General features: G+C 38.5%; 1 protein-coding gene across 2 annotated transcripts in view; it reads left to right on the top strand.

Moving 5' to 3' along the window:
* Med14 (mediator complex subunit 14) overlaps positions 1–19335 on the top strand; it is a 71073-nt gene extending 51738 nt beyond the window's left edge. Inside the window, exons 23-31 of one of the 2 annotated variants that reach the window (XM_077106932.1) lie at positions 1924–2035; positions 5814–5945; positions 7815–7997; positions 8891–9126; positions 10322–10501; positions 10591–10698; positions 13873–13998; positions 14370–14562; positions 17143–19335. In XM_077106932.1, coding sequence (XP_076963047.1) covers positions 1924–2035; positions 5814–5945; positions 7815–7997; positions 8891–9126; positions 10322–10501; positions 10591–10698; positions 13873–13998; positions 14370–14562; positions 17143–17216 — 1344 coding nt within the window. In that variant the 3' untranslated portion in view covers positions 17217–19335. The remainder of the gene's footprint in view (positions 1–1923; positions 2036–5813; positions 5946–7814; positions 7998–8890; positions 9127–10321; positions 10502–10590; positions 10699–13872; positions 13999–14369; positions 14563–17142) is intronic. The other variant, XM_077106933.1, reaches the window with a different exon arrangement.
* Positions 19336–21266: the final 1931 nt, after the last annotated feature.

Raw genomic sequence — 21266 nt, 5'->3', positions numbered from 1 at the left:
TATATTCAACCTGTAGGTAGATTTTTTTCATTGATTGCTAAATTAAAAAGTTTGACATTTAATACCAATTAGAGTTCTTTTCAAATAATATTCATATGCTGTGACTAAATGTTTTTAGTTAGTTTCTTTGGCTCTAGGTACTTTTTAAGAATTGAGCATTTTATTGAACAATTTTAGTTTTCAATTCCTTTTGTTTACTGGATATCTATGTTATATTCTTATTTGTAAAGTGTTAATCTCTTTGATAAGACAGGAAGAAAAAATGTTCATAAAGGGTTTCATGTACTTGAAGTGAGCAGGTAGCTTTTCTTCTTTTATGTAAAACACACTTTTAGTCCATGAAAAAGGAAGAAAATATAAAAGCTTAGGAATGTCATAGTTTTAGTTATAAGATAGCATTATTTGAATCTCAAAAAAAAAAAAAGATACATTCTGCATTATTGGATAAAATATACCCCCAAATGTATGATTTTTGTAGCTTGTGAATTAGAGAGCCTGAATTCTATAATTTCTTTCAAATAGTTAAGGAAGAATCAATAAGGGAAAGGGAAAAAAAAAGACAACCTAGTTTTAAAAATGAACAAAATATTCAAGGCATTTCATAAAAGAGGATGTCCAAATGATCAGATGTACAAAAAAGATAGTCAAACCTCGTGGCACCACAGAATACAAATTTAAAGCCACACTGTGATAACACTCTACACCCACAGAGAATGGCTTTAAGAAAAACAATCAATAATTTGTGCCAAAATTTGGTATTAATAGCAACTAAAACTCTCATTTACTGCCAGGAAGTATGTAAAATGCTACAACTGCATTGTTGTGGTGTTTAGCAGTATTCCAGGGTGCTGAGGCTGAACATTATATACATAACTCTGATTTAACAATTCTGCTCTTGGGTATATATGCAACTGGAATGGATCAAAAAAACACAAAAATGTTATAGCAGCAACATTCAAAAAACTATAAACAACTCGAGCATTCAGCAATAGTAGAAAGAATGAATAAATTGGGGTCTATTCATACAATGGAATTTGTTACAGAAATGAGAGAATAAACTACTGCTACTTGCAACATACTGGATGAATTTCGCTGAGATAATGTTAAAAGAAACCAAACACCAAAGAGTACATTCAGTATATTTATGAAATACGAAAACAAGGCTAAACTTGACTGATGGAAGTCTGAACAGTGCTTATCTTTGGGGAGAAAATAGAGAGATTTGGCAGGTGGTATATAGGGAGGTCTTTGGGTGCAGGTAATCGTCTTTGGTGTCTTGATCTTGGTAGTTAACATTTTAAAAAAATTCATCCAATATGTTTCACATTTATCCATTTTATTATATGTAACCTGTATCTCAATTTTAAAACATCAGACTAGGAAGGTAATTAGATTATCCTTGGTTTTTTATTACTAGAGATCAAGGTAACTAGAGGTCGGGTTGAACTACTGTATTTCATTGACTCTAAACTCCACCAAATATAGGATGCAGCATTTTTATGTGCTTCTAAAAACAACAACAACACACTGCAAATTAAACCGACATTCCAGGTGTTGAAAATTATATTCTGGTTTCAGAGATTTGAGAATGTGTAGGAACACGCCTTATATGCAATGAAGTGTTGGTAAATGGTAGAGATAAATCAGTGATATGGATATGGTAGACAAAATGGGCAAAAAATAACCTAGATGGATAGAAGCGGTGATGTCGCTATTTGAATGAGGATGTTGCTATTTGAAACACCTTTTGAATGAGTTTTTAAAGACTGTGTATTTTTTGGGACATTTTCATATGTCATATTTCCTGTTGGGTAGCCAGTGAAGTGTGTAATTGTTAATACCGTAGCTATAGTGGAGGAAAGCCACACTCTTATATTATCTAGAGTCGGCCATTTTATCAACGTTGAATTTTCTTCTTTTCAGCCATTTCCAAAGCAGCCAGGAACATCAGGCGCGTATCCTCTTACTTCACCCCCCACATCTTATCACAGCACAGTTAATCAGTCTCCCTCTATGATGCACACACAGTCTCCAGGTAAGGTATTACTTATTCACTTGTCATGTTCAGCCTTCAAATCCAGAACACACACACACTCACAAACACACACACACACACATACACACACACACACACACACATATACACACACAGAGAAGAACTGTGCATGTGGCCTCAGGCTTCAGAGAGAATTCCCTTTCTAGTTTATGGCTCGATACATGCCTTGCATTCATTATAGCAAGGTTGTAAAAATCTGTGTTCATGGTTCAGGAGCACTTTAAAAGGTTTGAATTAAGTGGAGACATTGTCATTCAGAGCCAGACTTATGGCACAATTCCAAGGGGTACTAATTACAACATGATCTCTATCAGAGGTCAACAACCTGAGGCTTGTGGGTCACTTACTGCCCGCTACCTAGTTTTGTAAATAAACAAAGCTTCCTTCTACAGTAACTCCATTTTCCAAGCCTTAGTACCCGTGAAGGATGCCTGCTCCTCAGGCCCCAGAGTTAGGAGGTGCACATCTTGTTAGTCTAGACAAAATGGCTTTGTGGGCAGCACTGTGAAGTGCGCTATAAAAGTGCTTGACAAATTTTTACTTTTGATTCAGTGATTCAGTGGAATCTCCCGAGCACTTTCTCTGTACCAAGTGCCAGTTGGTGCTAGGGGTTCAGTAGGGAGCCAGATACTGGCCCTGCTCTCCAGCTTAGCTAGCAAGAAAGATGGGTATCAGATTTCTTGTGGCGGGTGACCCCTTGCCTGCCAGTTTCCATACTTAATCTGTTCTGCATTAATAATGACACAAAGTATGATGCTTTTTTAACACAAAGTTTCAGCATACAGAATGTCATGTAATGTGGGATGTAATAAGCAGTTAAATAATTTTTAAAAGCACGTGTGTGGTAAAATCCTTTAATTCGAATATATCAGTCTGGTCAACTAAAGAATACATTGCTATTTGAAGATATTCTAGCTTATTAGAAAACAGGACAAACATAGAACTGATTTGTTTTTAAAAGAGACAAATCCAACAAATGCTTTCACTTTGTTTTTTTAGTTTTCACATTGTTTTTTTTTAGTTTTTTTAGTTTTTTTTTTATTTTTTTTTAGTTTTTTTTTAGTTTTCACATTGTAAAGCAGACTTTGCAGTGTGCACCTTTTTCCTTTTTAAAATACAAAAAAAAAAAAAATCTTTCATTTATGTATAAGTGTATATATGAGAAACTTGTATTGACCAGCAGATAAGAAATATAGGGATATCACTTGTTTTTAACCAGCTAATTGCATTTGTCAAAAGGGAATAATATAAACCATTTTGCTTAGAGGTATTAGGAGAATTGAATTCCCGGAGGTCTTTAGTCTTGGCCCAGCACATGGCTCCTGTCTCTTTGACCAGCCCATTCAGGATCTTTGTTGTCCATATTGAGCTACTTGACACCCAGCACCACCCAGGCGACTCACAGTCCTGACACATCCCAGCCCCACTATGTGTGTCACACTTAGCCACTCATGGCTCTTCAAATTACTACAGTAGCATGGTTTAAAAATAAAGAAAAGAAATTTTAAAAATCTTCATCTAACAAAAAATATTTCAACCCTCCCCCCTTTTAGGAGGGGGTATGTGACCTGCTTCCTCTGTTTTAGATTCCTAGATAAATAGACTGCATCTGTAATACCAGGTGTGTTAAGTGTAACAAAAGGGGTTAGTCATGCTTTTGAGCATTTTGAGCATTCTGCAGGGGTTTGACTGTTATTTCCTGTAGATGCCTGCCTGCACCCCTCCCCCTTGAAAATCCATTGTTGGATTTAAGCAGGGCCCTGTGGGGTTCAATTTGCATAACTGAAAGGGTAAGCGTGGTGGAGGGGCAGATTTCAATGTGGGGGTGGTTTCTCTGGAACCTGTTGCTTGTAAGTTCCCAGAGACATCTGAGTTAAGATATGACATGCCATAGGCAGTTGGCTGTATTGAGGCCTTATGGCCCATCAGAGAGATGATGGGACCATAGATGAAGACTTGAAGTTTTTATTGTCATGTCCAGGGTCATTGAAGCCTGAGTGGGTGGGTGAGCTCAATTCTTAGGAGCACTAGTGGTCTATGGTGAAAGAACTGCTAGGGAGGAAGTAGGCAGATACAGAAACAGAACCCTAGGGGACTGTGTTTCTAGGGTGTGTGTTGCAATGGTTTTTTCATAGGAAGAAGGGAAAATAATTTTGAAATCATTATATTAGCAGACAAGTATATAGTGCTTACTGTGTGCCAAGCCCTTTTCTAAGCACTTTACTCATTTAATCCTCACAGCAAACTTGTGGCATAAGTCCTGTTATTAACCCCGTTTTATGGAGAAAAACTGAGGTATGGAGAAGTTAAATCTCCTGTCCAGAGCATATAGCTAAATAAGGTTAATCAAGTTGATCAACGTATTTTCTGAGGATAAGATATTGCTTTAGGTACTTGGGAATATAAAAACCTGAAATTTTAATAGTGGTAGAGGCTTTGAAACCTGCTGGTGTTTAAGATAGTGATGGTAATGTAACAAATATTTTAATGTTGTGTTCATTCAATAGATTGGGTAGCCATAGTTCCCCCTTCGAATCCTAAATTAAAATAAATCCTATGGCTTTAAATACTATTAAGTTCATGTTTCCAGTTACCCTGGAACTGTAGCCCTCTATTTTCTAGTTGTCTATTCACCATTTGCATATAAAGTCTAGAAACTACCTGGAACTCAGCAGAGCTGGAACTAAGCTCCTGCTGCCCTGTTGCCCAGTCTGCTCCTCCCACAGACATCCGGCTTTAGAAAATGGCAGCCTCTAACTTCCTGTTTCCTGGGCCAAACCATGGAAACTCATACTGGCTGGCTCTTTCTTTCAGATCCACATTTAGTCTCTGTCAGCTCTATTGTCCTATTTTACCCAGAATTCGACTACCAGTCCTCTCTCACCTGGGTTACGGCAGTTGCCTCTGACTGGTTTCTCATCCCTACTTCTCCCTTGCTCCCTAGTCTGTTTCCCCATAGCAGCTATGACAGAAGATAGTTCAGGACTTCTGCTCCAGGCTTCACACTAGCCTTTCACGCATTTGGGGTGAACCCTAAGTCCTTAGAGTGGCCTACAAGTCCCTCTGTGGTTTGGGCCTAGCCCAGGCTCCTCTCCCCTGCCCCTTGCTCATGGTTCCAGCACACTGGCTGCCTCCCGTTTGCACATAACTCTTTCCTCCTCTGGAACATTTGTACTAGCTCTTTTGTTTACCTGGAATATCTTGTCCCTGGATGTCCTCATGCCTTATCTTGCACTTTCTTCTCGTCTGGCTCACATGCCCCCTTAGAGAGAGAGGTCTTCTCTCAGCTTTATATACAGGACAGCACTCATCTCCACCACTACATGAAATTGTCCCCTTACTCGCTCTAGTTTTTCTCCATAGCTCTTATTATTACCTGGCATAGATGTTTGTCTTTCTCATTCTACTAGAATATAAGCTCCACGAGGACAGGAATTTTTGTCTCTTTTGTTAACTGCTGCATCCCCAATGCCTAGAACAGTGCTTGGCATGAAGTTGGCATTCATGCCTACTCATTGAGTGAGTGAGTAAAAAGTACACTGGATTTTTTTTTTTTTAATTCTTCAATATAAGAACTAGAATTTGGGCCCATGGAATTGAGCTCTCTCTTTCAATAATGAAATCTTTCTAGTTTTTCGTTACATTGTTTATGGGAGCTTTACTACTTGTTTCTTTAGGGAGATTTTTAACTCGGGGTCCTTGGACAGGACGTAAAAGGTGTCCTGCAAGATCATCTATAATTATTTTCCTTTATTAGGAAATCTGCATGCCGCCAGCTCCCCCAGTGGGGCTTTGAGAGCCCCATCACCAGCGTCATTTGTTCCAACTCCTCCCCCATCCTCGCATGGAATCTCAATAGGACCAGGGGCCAGTTTTGCTAGTCCACATGGTGAGTCCACACGTAGAAATCGCTATAGCATAAGAGCTTGACATGAAAGTAATTTTTGTTAGTAAATTTCCTTATTGCTAAATCCGTGCCTGTTTATTGAGGAAATAGCAAAAGAACTGCTTAAGGAGAAAATCAGTTTTTCCTCATCATACCACACAGAGGTAATGAACGACCAGTCGGTCCTCTCTGCTTTGAACTCTGCACCCCCACCTTGCCCTGCTCTGCCCTTCCTGTGTACTTTCTGCTCTCCTGCCTTCTCACCTGTCTGTGGCTCTTGCTTGCTCCCTACCCATCCGCTTCTCCGTCCCCCACACACATCCCCCACAAATGGTAATATGAATTGCTTTGTGACTTTAATTTTTTTTTTTTAACAAATTTATAACACGGTGCCTTTATTTTTATGTGGTGCTGAGAATCGAACCCGGGTCCGCCCGTGCGAGGTGAGCGCTCTACCACTGAGCCACAGTCCCAGCCCGTGACTTTAATTTTTTAACTTTATAACTCAAAAGGTACTTTTTGGATGGATTCAAATAAAGGACAGAAGAGGTAGTCAGTGAAATGTTTCCTTTTTATTCCACCAACCACCTAGTTCCTCTTCACAGAGGTATTTGGTGTTATTATTTTCTGATAATTTTGCAGAGCTGTTTTATACATATGCAAGCAAATATGTATCCCTCTTACACATGTGGCAGCGTACTGTAGGGTGTTCATTTTTTTCATTCAATATATCACGAATATGGTGTCATACCAGAACATAAAGAGCTTCCTCAGTTTTTAAGCTGCACACCCCTGTGATTTTACATTAATACTTGTGCAAGTATTTGTTAGTAATAACTCTATAGCATTGTACTATGTGGCTTCATAGTATTTCTTGCGTGGGCATACCATGATTGAACCGCTATCCTATTACTGTATGTTGAGAATGTTTCCTTTTTTTTTTTTTTACAGTTAAAGATAAAGGTGCTGTCTCTGCCCACACCCATGATTATTTTTTAAATAAATTCCTAGAAGTGACATCTTGGTCTCAAAGGGTCTGAGAAATTCTAAAGCTTTTGAAACATTGCAAATTGCTCACCTGGAAAGTGTACGAATTTCCTATAGCATCATACATTCTTGTCTGTTGTCCTGCATCCGTGCCAACGGGCGGGTGTTAAGATTTTAAAAGGTCTTGGCCATTTTGATAGGTGAAAAGGGGGATCTTATTGTTGACTATGTGTTTCTTCGATGACTGGTGAAGTGGAACCCTTTCTAAAGTAAAGACCATTTACTCGCGGACATGTAAGGTAGAAGTGTCTTCTGTTTTTCTTGGTGACAAAGATTTATAAATGTGTCAAAGGTCATCTGTAGGATGAACTATAAATTATTCAGGAAGTCACTGCTTTCAGAACTTGTATCTGGGTTCATGTTTTGGTAAAGGGGGCCTTTGCTGAAGAAAGAAAATGGAAACTTTCCCTCTCTTTGTCCATCTCTGAGTAGAATGAAAATACAATTTGTTAGGGGTTAGTTTAAAAATAAAATATTTCTCTCCTTAAAGGAGCTTCGAGATTGTTGGCTTAGTATTTTCAAGCACATATAGTGACAAAAAAAAGTAGATTGTGATGTCTTACATGATGTAGAAAGAAGCTCATGTGAAGGTAAATTTTATCTTTTCTTAGACATATTTTTCTAAATTCTTCCATCCATCCAGTTGAAAAGTACATAAACTACATAAAATAGAGATTCATGCATGGCATGTTAAGAAACATCAAGCTTTAGTGGAATATCTTATTGAAAGAAAAAATAAATCAGCATTTGAGGATTCGAATGCCGTCACCTAATTTTGGGTTATTAAGATGTGGGTTTTGAGAACCATCTGTTTACTTCTTTCAGGAACTCTTGACCCTAGCTCCCCATACACTATGGTGTCACCAAGTGGACGAGCAGGAAACTGGCCAGGGTCCCCTCAAGTATCTGGCCCTTCACCAGCAACACGTCTGCCTGGAATGTCACCTGCCAACCCATCACTACATTCTCCAGTTCCCGATGCTTCTCATTCCCCTCGAGCTGGAACAAGTGAGTGTGGTCAACATTTTTGTGTTCTTTTTTTAATATAACCAATAAATGGCCTATTTATTTTCATCCTCACACTTGAAGGTTGACCTATTTGTTGAATGAGGATATCTAAAAGCTTCAACTTTATCCACATAGTAAATCTGTTCACAATCGTTAATTTGCAGAATCCGGCAAAATGTAAGAAAGGGGTGATATCTTTTCCAGAAGCCTTAGAAAGTGAGTCCCAGTATTTCTGTCATGACCACTGCATTGTTAGCTGCCATGTTGAATCATAGACAATACCTTAAGATACAAATGAACACAGAGGAGAAGAATTATACCAGTGTATTTCTTGGCTTTTGCTGCACAGCTTTTAGTACTTAAAATAACAATCATACAATAGCTCCCAATTCTATAGGCTGCCAAGCTCCATAGGGCTCGCTCACGTGTGTTTGGTCAGTTACTGTGTTCATTAGGGACTAGCTGGCCTGAGATGGCCTCCGCTGGCTGTGTGGTCTCATGCTGGATCACAAGTTTGTTCACATGGTGACTGGAGAGGGTTCCAAGAGAGGAAGTAAGTATAAGTCTAGGCTTGCAATTAGGCCAGTGTCACTTCCATTGCATTCTTTTGGCCAAAAGAAAGTTGCAAGGCCAATCAGATTCCAGGTGGAGACGTAGACTGCACCCCTCAAGGAGTTCCTGCAAAGTCACTTGCAAGGAGCCTGGCTACAGAAGGAGAATAATCATGACCATCTTTGCTAGCCCGAAATTAATAAATGATTGTAATACCACAAGGAGTAACTAAAACAGTCCAAAATGATTTAGAATGACAATGATTTATAATGAAAGCAAAACAGGAAACAAAAACATAGTATGTATTTGTCACTGAAATGACATGTTTTCCTTCCTCAAAGGTTCCCAAACAATGCCGACAAACATGCCTCCACCTCGCAAACTACCTCAGCGCTCCTGGGCGGCGTCCATACCTACCATCCTCACTCACAGTGCCTTGAACATTTTACTGCTGCCCTCTCCAACGCCAGGTCTCGTGCCCGGCCTGGCAGGTAGTTACCTTTGTTCCCCACTTGAGAGATTCCTTGGATCAGTCATCATGAGACGACACCTTCAAAGAATTATTCAACAAGAAACGGTATGAGTACCTCTTAACCCTGTCAGTAGTGATTGTCAAAAGCAGAATGCGGAGTTGTCCTGCAGAAAAGAATCTGAACTAAAGTGATGCTTCTCACACCTCCTTTAACTAGCTTATTAGAATTATGCTTTTCATTCTGCCCTAGCATTAAAAATGGACTCTGTTTTCTTTTGTGTTAACATGTTTCTGCATTTCATAATCTTTTGTGCTGTGACTTCCATGGCACAGGACTAACGTGAACCTACAAATAGGTCACCACAGTATTCAGAGGATATGACCTTGCAGAGAATGGTGTAGGAATAACTCTGCCCTTGAGAGTGCCCTTGTAGGCGGGCTGACTTTGAATCTGAGTCTCCATTGAAATGAAATTATTTATGATCACAAGGATGAATCTCCTTTTAAAATGCATGAACGATTGAATTTAGTTAAAGCGTTTATAGAAAAAGACGTCTGATCTCGTGGTGATTCCCTTACAAGATAGTTCATAATTCACAGCACCAATTCTAGAGTTAGGCTGCCTAGGTTTGTGGCCAGGCCATATCACCTGCTAATATGCGCTTGGGCAAATTTTTTTTACCTTTTTGGTAAAAGTAGATAATAGTATCTATCATCTGGGCATGGTGGTGCATACCTGTAATCCCAGTGACTCAGGAGGCTGAAGCAGGAGGATCCAAGTTCAAAGCCAGCCTCAGCAACATAGCAAGACCCTGTCTCAGAAATTTTAAAAGGCGGCGGGAGGGGGGGCTTCTAAGGATGTAGCTCATTGGTTAAGCACCTCTGGGCTCAATCCCCAGTCCAAAAAAAAAAAGAAGAAGAAGAATATTAATCTGACTAATAACAGTAGAGGAAATTTGAGATATTTTATGAAAAAGCCCTTTGCATGTCTTGGCTTTCAAAATATGTTAGTTACTTCTACTTACTATTGATATCTGTATGTATTAATGAAGTAGTCAAACTGGTGAATATTTAAAATATCAGATTTGGAAAAAGGATAATAATAAAAGTTTTAGCATAATTTGAACAAATTAGTATTTAAATGAGTAATCATCTGACCTATGACCCAGCCTGAGTTCTGCCACTTAAAATCAACGTAAGCTTTCAGCTCTCTGAACCTCATTCTTCTCATCTGTGTTTACTTAGTTGTTTTTCTTTGAAACAATTCATATTAATTTGATGCTTCCTTCTTGTTTTGCAGCTGCAACTGATAAATTCCAATGAACCCGGAGTGATCATGTTTAAAACTGACGCCCTGAAATGCAGAGTAGCTCTTAGTCCTAAAACCAACCAGACCCTTCAGCTAAAAGTGACACCCGAAAACGCGGGACAGTGGAAACCTGATGAACTTCAAGTTTTGGAGAAATTCTTTGAAACACGAGTATGTGTTAATGCATAATTTTAATATAATTGATGAAACAGAGAAGTCAAGGTGGAATGAAGAATAACTAGCTTTATTTATCCCGACAGGTTGCAGGCCCACCTTTTAAAGCCAATACATTAATAGCCTTCACGAAGCTGTTAGGAGCACCTACGCACATCCTCAGGGACTGTGTGCATATTATGAAGCTAGAACTGGTAAGTTCTGGAGAAACGCGTGCTTTTCTAGCAAGGTCTGTTTGAGGAGGTTAGAGTTGGTGGGAGCAGCGTTGATTAAGTTTCACTTGTTTATGTACTTTCTTCCATTTTTCTCCTTAATTCTTAATTTTTAACTTAAATTTTACTTATCTTTGACCAATTGACATAATTCTGTTCTCTTGAATTCAGGACAATGTGATATAGTGAGAAGTTCACTCTCCATCCCTGTCCAGCTAGAGTCCAACCAGAGTTCTCAGTGGCTCCCTCTCTTTGCAGAGAAAAGCCAATACATCTCTCCTATATACTTTTTAAATAAAGCAATAACATTTACACATGCTATTTTGTACTTTTTCCCCACTTAATTATGAAATATTATATACACATTAATTTATGTGTTATAAAATTTTTTAAAGATCTGACTCCCCACCTTTGTTGGTCATGGATTTTGTGTCCATGAATAGCTGCTGAGACTGAAATGCAGAGTCACAGACAGCAGAGGCTGCATGGGCAGCAGCCCCCTTTAGAGCACTAGATATCTGCTCTTGCTCTGGTATTGGTCTTTGTGGATTTTTTTTTCTTCTGCATAGCTCTGTCCATTTGTATTAGTTTTCTAGGCCTGTTATAGCAGATTACCACAAACTGAATGGCTTAAAATAACAGGCTGAGGATCTAGCTCAGTTGGTAGAGTGGTGGCCTCACAGGCACAAGGCCCTGGGTTTAATCCTCAGCACCACAAAAAAATAAATAAATTAAAAAAAAATTTTCTCTCAGAGCTCTGGAGGCAAGAGTTCGTAAATCAGAGTATCCGTGGGGCCATGCCCTCTCTGAAGTATCTAGTGGAGAAACTGTCATGTGCTTTTCTCTTAGCATGGTGGTGCCAGCTGTCTTTGGTGTTCCTTAGCTTGTATATTTATCACTGCAATCCGTGCATCTCTGTGTGTATCTCTGTCTTTTTTTCTTCTCACAAAGGACCATAGCCATATTGGATTAGGGCTCACCTTAATGACCTCATCTTTACCTGATTATATCTGCAAAAACCCTATTTTCAAGTAAAGTCAAATTCTACAGGTACTAGGAATTAGGACTTCATATCTTTCAGGCACTCAGTTCAACCCATAACAGCATTTAAAATGATGTCTCCCTACTCCAAATATTTGTTAGCGTTTGTGGTGGAAATGATTTCCAGAATATCAAGCTTGACATATTGTCTTACTTAATTCACTGAATGAATCTTGGAGATTTTTCCGAATCGGTACATAAAGAGTGTCTTTGTGTTTTCCTTTTTAAACAAAGCTTAGCATTTCTTTATATGAATGTGTTAAAATGGCTAAGCAATTTTCTCTTTCGGTCATTTTAGTGATTTCTAATATTTTACTATTACAAACAGGGCCATAATAGAGAGCCTTTTTATGGATATGCTCGTATGTCTGTAGGATCCATTTCTTGCATGAATTGCTGACTCAGAGGATATGTATATTTATAATTTTGATAAACACTGCCAGATCATTCTCTAGAGGTTATGTGAGTTTATATTCACACTAGCCATTTATGAGAATGCCTGCTTTCCACATCATTATCAACAGTTTTATTGATCTTTAGATTTTGGATCTTTCTTTTACTAATTTGTGGGAGCTCTGTGTATATTACAGAAGTTACTCCCTTGAAACATTAGTTATAACTGTGTGTGTGTGTGTGTGTGTGTATGTGTGTGTGTGTGTGTGTGTGTGTGTGTGTGTGTGTGTGGGTGGTGGTGGTGGTGGTGGTGGTATTGGAACCCAGGGCCTCCTGCATGTTAGGCAAGCACTCTACCAGTTAGCTCTATCCCTACCCAGTTATAAATATTTTTCCTAGTTTTACATTTGTACTTTTGGTAGGTTTAACTATTTCTTACAACTATATAGATGGAATTCTGGTGGCAGCTGATTATAATTTTTTCAGTGTTATAGCAGTCTTGTTTTAATGTTTCCAGTGTCTACTTGAGGAACTCTAATGCCTCATTCCTCCTTTTAGTTGGTATTTTACTATGAGTATTTGAGAAGCAATGTCATTTGCTAATAGTCTGAACATTTGGCTTCTGATATGATAGGTCTATAGCAACTATTTATGTGAATAAGAAATCTATGACTTTTTAAAGGAGTAAATATATGTTTAAGAAAACACCAGGGGGATCAGGCACCATTTCCCACTCCTGTATTTCCAGCGACTTGGGAGGCTAAGGCAAGTTTGAGACCAACCTCAGTAACTTAGGACCTGAGGACTTAGCAAGACTCTGTTTTAAAATAAAAATTAAAAAATACAAAAAGATTAGGGATGGCTTGGTAAATGACCCTGGGTTCAATCATTGGTACTGCCCACCCTCCCCCCCCCAAAAAAAAAGGTACCAGCAGATATGATTTGCAATTAACACATAGACTAGTTTATTTAGGGAAGGAGTTGGAAGCAGAACTAGAAAGTCTAGATTGACACCAGTTAAGAATCTTGAGATGCCACGGCATGGTGGTGCACACCTTTAATCCTATCTGCTGGGGAAGCTGAGGCAGAAGGATTGCAAATTCAAAACCAGCCTCAGCAACAGTGATGCACTAAGCAACTCAGTGAGACCCTGTCTCTAAATAAAATACAAAACAGAGCTGAAGATGTGGCTCAGTGGTCTAGTGCCCCTGAGTTCAATCCTCAGTACCAAAAAAATAAAAACAAGGGCCTTGAATACACTCGTCAGCAAATGTCACTAAACATTTCTGAATTTGATTAGAAGAATCACACTACAGGATATGTAACTGACATATTCTATTAATAGACTTGGAAAGGCAACCACTGGAAGGGACTGTTAGGGAACCGTGGGAGACGTAATGAATCCTTGAGCTTGGTGGCCTCCATGAAAAAAGAAAGGAATAGGTCAGGTATCAGAGACACTGCAGAAGCTGAATCCATAGGCTTTGGGAACCAATGAAGTGAGAGGGAAGGACGGGGAACATATTACACAAGTTCAGAGTTGACTTTTCAGTTGTTTCATGTCTGTATTTCTTTTGAAAAAATGCAGGTCATCGCTTTATGTTCTGTTAACAATTGGATGTAAAGTGAAATTCTAATGTTTCAGTCTCCTCGAGTATGATTTTAAATGTTCATATGATTTTATCATGATGTTTCTTTTTCTTTCTTCTTTTTGCAAAACAGTTTCCTGACCAGGCAACACAGCTGAAGTGGAATGTTCAGTTTTGCCTGACGATTCCCCCCAGTGCACCGCCCATTGCACCTCCTGGGACACCTGCTGTGGTGCTGAAATCCAAAATGCTATTTTTTGTAAGTACCACCCAGAATCTGTGTGTATATACAGAGCTTCTGAGAAAAGTGCCAGATGGGGGTGTCTGAGCAACTTTTGGATAACTGCATGAATCATTCATTACTGCCAAATAGAGGCCCAGGTCCCTTGATTGTCCATTTAGACTTCATGGGATCCTGGTTCCCTTAGTAACTATAGAAATGTATTCCACTAGGTAATTGCATGACACAGTTTCACCTTAACCATAATATTCATTTGTCAGTTTTCTTATCATATTTAATTTTCTGGTCCTTGCTAGTTAATGTGAAAGTAGAGTAAATGATATGACCTTTGAGAAATTGAGACAGATGTTTTATTTCCTTCTGTTTTTATTTTCTTTGTATATCTACAGCTTCAACTAACTCAGAAAACATCGGTCCCTCCCCAAGAACCTGTTAGTATTATAGTTCCCATCATTTATGACATGGCTTCAGGTACAACTCAGCAGGCAGACATTCCCAGACAGCAGAACTCTTCTGTTGCTGCTCCCATGATGGTCAGCAACATTCTGAAGAGGTTTGCAGAGATGAATCCACCGCGACAAGGTACATGACCAGTAGACGATGTTCTATTGCATATATGTTATCAAAGTTCTTTTGAGAGACACCCCTTCTCTCCTCTCCTCCCTGCCCCCACACCCCAGTCCCTAGGAGTAGAGCTCTGGTTGCCGTGGCCCTCTTAATGTCTGCCTGTCGCTGTCTTCCTTTCTCACTGGTTCTTCATTTTTGTCCATTTCTCTGCTGCCTGGACTTTATTTTTGTTAGTGATCTACTGTTGGGACTGACCCAATTGCTAATGCCAGAAGCTTGTATTTATAGCACACATTGCCACAAAGCCCTAGGTTAGGATGATAGAATTTTCCATGGCTGTGAATTCCTGCCCTACCATCAATATCTGCCACTCTGTACATCACAAAGTTGCAATGCATGTTGGTTTCTCATATTTCATGGTTCAATCATGAATAGAATACTCTCATTAAAAGTTCTGTATCTTCTAAATGTTTTGTGAAGAATAAAAGCTGATACAAATGGCATCACTGCTTTTTGGGCTTCTTATATAAGTGTCAGGTGGGTGCAAGTGCCTTTTCACCAAGTGCACAATGAAGCTCTCAAACTGAACATTTCCGAGGAAACCAGAATGCTTCTAGAAAGATAAACGAGGTCCCTTCCATACTGGAGTAGCGTACGCTTAACACGTAACTCCTGGCAGTGTTAAATTTGCGGTTACAGAACATGAAGCTCAGCAAAGGGAACTTTTCTTCCATTTTGCTCATTTCTAATATTAAGAAAATATCAATGAAAATTTTGCTTATTTCTAATATTAAGGAAGTCCTCTGTATCTCAGCATAGTTTGCTAACAAAATTATGGTAAATGAGGGAAAGTTGTTCTCTGAAACATTTTTAGGTACCACAGTTTTAGGAATCATGAGATGATATTTTTAACCGTTTGTTTTCCCATATTGTACACAGGCAAGTTCTCACTTTAGTTTCTAAGGAATACGCTGGGCAGTAGAGAACGGTGTGCTTCTTTTGTTGTGATACTTCTTCCACTTCTTATAATTTTCTGCTTTCATCCTTTGACTTCTCTCTTCTTTCAGCTAAAAATAGGCCCTCAAGAGTCAAAGTTCAAAGCCATTAGAATTCTCAGAGTACCAGCCCAGTAGAACTTTGATAATAAACAACCCTTCCTTCACAAGCAGATGGCTATCATTATCTTATGTGTTTTTATGTATTATGTCTTGTGGAATTTAAAATGAAAAGGAAAATGTTTTGATCCTGTTGGATCAAGCAAGATTTTCTACTTACCAATGAAAATACTTTTTAAAAAGATTATATATATATATATATATATATATATATATATATACATATATACACACACACACATACATACACACACACACACATACATACATATATCTTAATTCTTTTATTTAAGAAATTGGTGAGATATTTTGGTTTTTTTATTTATGAAATTGGTTAGATACTGTAGACGTGTTTCTCTTTTCCTTTTTGTTTTCCCCCTTTGACTGGACAAACCTTGGATTTCCTTCTTTCTGTGCTTTGATTCTTCAGTGGTTGGAGAGAAGGTTGGCAGTAACTTGCACAGGGTCACCGCACATCCTGCCCTTTGCCAGAGGCCATGATTCACATGAGTTCTTCAGTGCTCCCACTTTCAGCCACTACAGTGTCAGACCATGCTCTAGTGCAGGGGATCCAGCTTTTGGTTTATGATTTTTAATATGTGTAATATTTCAAGAAGTGAGAGGTGAGGGGGAAATCAATAGAATGAGCCATTGGTACCCTCGCCCCCTCCCCACAAACAATTCTTAATTTTAAATTGCTGGTATGCCCTACTTAAGCCTCTGCCCTCCTCCCACACCTGTCACTTTCCTGGGGTAAAGTGTTTCTAAGAAAAGTCTCTTCTTTTGGTTGCTAATTGATTTGAATTGAATTTTAATGTTGAACTCCAGAAGTTGACCATTTCCTTGAAATTTGGGAGAAATCTCCAATAGATGTTGTACTTGAACTGTCCAATAACTGTAGTTAGCTAGATGTGACAATCTAATGAAAACGAACCTTTTAAGTTAAAATTTAAATTCAGTCTCAGTCACAGTGGCTGTGTTACAAGGGCTCAGTAGCCACAGTGCACATACACAACATTTCCATCCTCACAATGTTCTGTTGGACAGTGCTGTCATAGACATTTTTATTTGGCCTTTAATGCAACATTAGAGGGACACCACTGAAATTACATAAGTATAAACTCGATCTTTTCATTCTAGGTTCAAAATGCACAAGCCTTAAACCTTAGCTTAAAGCTCAATTTTAAAGGCTTATCCAGAGGAACATTATTTCTATAGAACCCTTGGTGTATGTTCTTAAATTCATACCTAAGTGGGACTTTCCCACTGTTCTCTCTTTGAGAACAAAACGAATCCCAAACCAAATATTATCTAGTTCTTCACACCACAATTTAGTCCTCTATAATCTGAACAGTGAAAAAGTTAGTCTTTCTTTTAAGTTCTTACTAATTTTATATTTAATTCCCCTCTCCCCCACCGGTGTGTTAACATCATCTTTCCTGTATTGCGAATAGCTAATGACCATTTTTCTCTGTTGCAGGTGAATGCACAATATTTGCAGCTGTTCGTGATTTAATGGCTAATCTTACACTGCCCCCTGGTGGGCGTCCATAGACACTATTGTTTTTAAACCAGGAAGGCTGACAAATGAGACAAAACAACACAAAAAAGTCTGAATTCAGCCTTCAGTTTAAAAAAAGGAAAAGGACTTTTTTGATTTTCAGAGATAAATATTCTAAACTGGCAAAAATTTTCAGGGTGCACTTCTTTCATCAAAAAGACCTTCAATCTTTTGTATAGTGAACTTGTATAGTGTGTTTAAATGGGACACATTTCAAATTAGGTAATTCATGAGTGTCCGCTTGCCAGTAATAGATTTAATATTCTGTTTTATACTATAAAGTTATGAAAATGCCAAACTTGTTTATTTAATTGTTTTCTTATGTTTTGGGTGTAATAGTCCTTTTTTTGATTTTTGTTTTTTAAGGCAGGTCTGTCATTTTTGAATACTGTAAAACTGTGATAAACTTTATATTGGAGCTGTATTTTAATATGACCGCTTTGAATCCTTACATGAAAATGTTCTGGGAGTTGTTATAAACACATCCCAAAGAAGCAATATTTAATAAAACTAGGTTAAAAAAAGTGACACTCACTTGTGTGTGTATAAGCTCTCTAGACTTCTTAGGGCCTCCCTTCATCTTTAACCTGGTGGGGCCAGTAATTTCTAATCAGATATGTCTGAAGTTTGACCAGAAACATCTTCTTTATTTCAAGGTTAATTTATTTTCTTCAATCATGCCTAACTTGACTGGTGATAATATTTAGCTCCTTGGTTGTCTTTCAGTGTAGGATTTGGGTGAAAAACAGAAAAAGAACCTAGTCTTTGAGAAGAGGAAGTGATTTGCACTGATCAAGGATCTCAGACAATGCAATCATTCTCATCTGTTGAGGATACGGAAACTTTCAGGCAAATTCCATCACAGGATACTTGTGTGTACAGCGTTAATTAGGAAACAAAAACTCTAATGTTCTACCTTGCATGAATTTCTGTGACATTTCTTTATCTCGCTTCTCCTTGCCTTCCCAACCAAAATTGGGGTTGTTCTAAACAATCTCAATTCATTGTCCACAAAACAGTAGGATGTTTTACTTAGAAGAAACCTGGTCCAGTCATTTTGAAGAGTCCAAGATTCAGGGCCTTCTAGGGTCCAGTGGAGTTTCTGGTACTGATGCATCTGAGCAAGGTTTCTTTTTGGAGACCCGCACTGTCTCTCCCAGTCGGGGACTTTTTCAGCTTCAGAGAACATGATCTGAATCAGAGATCTTCTGGTGACTTGATGTGATTTGGAAAAGTTTTTAAAATGATAACGCCATGCTGAGTTATCTGGTCACTCTAATACTGGCTCTCCGTTAAATTTTAGATGCTTTGTCTAATTCCATTTTAAGATAATTGGGCTTCTATAAGTATAACCACTAAATTATAGCTTCAAGCCTCTCAACTGTAACTGTATATCATATCTGTTCTCAACTTTGCTTGATTCTCCATTCATTTCTGGTCAGAGTTGAAGCCTTCTTTGTCTTATTTCTATGTCTTCTGCCTTCATCTCCTGCTTCTCACCCAACTCTGCCCCTATTCAGGAGTAGGTGACTAAACTTTTATCCTTCCTTTAACTTGCCTTTTTAATCTTTGTTTTCAGTTCTCCTTAGAGTGATAATCACATCAGTTTGGCAATCTAAGATGTCTTTATCAAGGATCAGTCCTTTTCTGTTTGGGACTGAATCCTTTCTTTCATGTAGAAATCTACATGTATATATAAGAAGTGTATTTTTATCCATAGGATAACATTGTTTCAAATAATTTTATTAATAGAGTTAACTTTTCAGGCATTTTCCCTTTTAAGTGTGGTTTTGAAATGTTAATTGCATTTTTAGACATGATGCATTCAACAGACACTTTTTTCCCTAATCGTAACTCATCTTTGAATGCATTGTGCAAGAGTAAGATAGGATTCAGTGAAAAGAATTTGCTTTTGATGCTTATTAAGAGTCAATCCATGAATTTGAATTTTTATATCATGCTTGGTACTTGGAATTGGTATATATACTTTATTAAAGCTTGAAAACATTTAGTGTTTGAATCATAAGTTTCATCACAAACCATGTCTTTTGCCTCATTTGTTATCCACGTTCAATCAAAGGGACTGGATGCCCATAGTAATTTTCCATAGTAGGTGGTGTGGGACTTAACTTGAAGGTGTTTTTCAATGTGATTTTAGTATTTACATGAATAAATAAAATTTGTACAAGTTTCAGAGAACTACCAACTCTCTCTAGTTAATTTTGGTGAAGATGTTTTGGATTGTAGTTTGGTTTAGTATTAGTTTAATTTTGAAAGAAGAAATCTGTCCTAATTTGTTACCTTTTTTTTTTCCATCTGCAGAAATGCTTTCAAAATGGGTAGAAGTACTTTTAGAATAAGGAGGAAAGTGAAAACTGGACTAGACTATACCAAGTTATTAATAGCAGGAGCTGAACCTTACCTTTGAAAATTAACTGAGTGAGCTAAGTGCAAGCATAAACAAAAATATACATGATTTTGAATTTCTATACCACTAATAACTTTGCTGCAGTTAACACAATAACCTGTTTGGCTATGGGATGCCAACAGTCTCTGGACTGTGCGTAATTTTATAACTTCAGGAGGTATAACTTTGCTACTCTGAGTTCTGACACAATTTCAATATAAAAGTTGTTTCTTTCTTTCATGTTTTTTCCCCAAAAAAGAAATAAAGTCCATTACTTTTTTAAATTTTTTTCAAGACACAGGGTCTTGCTATGTTGCCCTGGCTGGCTTCAGACTCCTGGGTTCAAGCGATCCTCCTGCCACAGCCTCTCAAATAGCTGGGACTATAGGCATGTGTCTCTGTGTCCAGCTCCAAGTGTTCTTGATATAAAATAAATACACAGAAAATTAAGAGAACTTACAAGGGACAGAAAGGAAAAAAATGTTAATGTAGATTTAATTGTTTCTTGTGAAATTTTCATTTGGTTTTGATGTGGAATGAACAGAATGGAAATGTGTCAAAGGGTATGATTTGCATTTATTTAGGATGGATATGGTATTGAGGTAATTAAGACAGCAGAGGCCAGCCAGCACTCCAGGAACACCATCATCTGCTCACAATTTTCTATAAATTGCTTCCACTTACAAGTGGCCGGTGATTTATTAAAATACCTTACCCACGAATGTAACTGATTGATGAAAGGGCATATTTAGGTCAACACAAAATAATAGTTAATATTTACTAAGTTTATCTGAGCACTGTTCTAAGTGTTTCAGTGAGCTTTTAATCCCAATCCTCCCGCACTCCTCCCCACCACCACAACCACCACCCTAGGATGTAAGTATCAATATCCTTTTACAGATGACACATGGAGGCCCAAAGAAATGAAGTAAATTAACTTGGGATGAAATTAATATTGTTTAAGTTCAAACCACAAAGAGACACTTTGAGTCCAGAGCTGCTGCTTCCAAACACTGTACCTCTTGCTGTGAACCATGCAATCAGGGGAAGGTTTTCAATTGTTCACACTAGTTCCTTCAAAGCCTTTTTTTTTTTTTGGTACCGGGGGTTGAACTCAGGGCACTCTATCACTGAGCCACATGCCCCGGCCCTATTTTATTTTAGAGACAGGGTCTCACTGAATTGTTTAGCGCCTCGCTTTTGCTGAGGCTGGCTTAGAACTCTCGATTCCCCCGCCTCAGCTTCCCTAGCTGCTGGGATTACAGGCATGCGCCACCGCGCCTGGTGGTTCAGAGCCTTTTGACTACAAACAATTTAGACATGTTTTTCCAAGCTCAAAGAAACTCACTAAAAGCAGCTAAAGCTGACAGGACCTCTTGTCACTTGGAGTTGACAATCTGATGCCCTCTAACCTCCTAGGCACTTAGTTGGAACTTAAATCAGACTGTTTTGTGCACTCTGAATAATGTAACCTTTGCCCTATGCTTCAGGACGCTATTATCCAGCTTGGGGCTGTGCAGCCTCCCGAATCCAGGCCCTGTCTACCTCTGCTTGGTGACCCAGTAGTGTAGCTTTTGAGTTTTGTGTCACCTTGGCACACCACGGGCGCAAAATAGGTGCGCGGTGCAGGGAGACA

Source organism: Callospermophilus lateralis, chromosome X, assembly GCF_048772815.1.
Source record: "Callospermophilus lateralis isolate mCalLat2 chromosome X, mCalLat2.hap1, whole genome shotgun sequence".
NCBI lineage: Eukaryota > Metazoa > Chordata > Mammalia > Rodentia > Sciuridae > Callospermophilus > Callospermophilus lateralis.
Note: the sequence above shows the minus strand (reverse complement) of the source record. Positions and strands in the feature narration are given on the sequence as shown.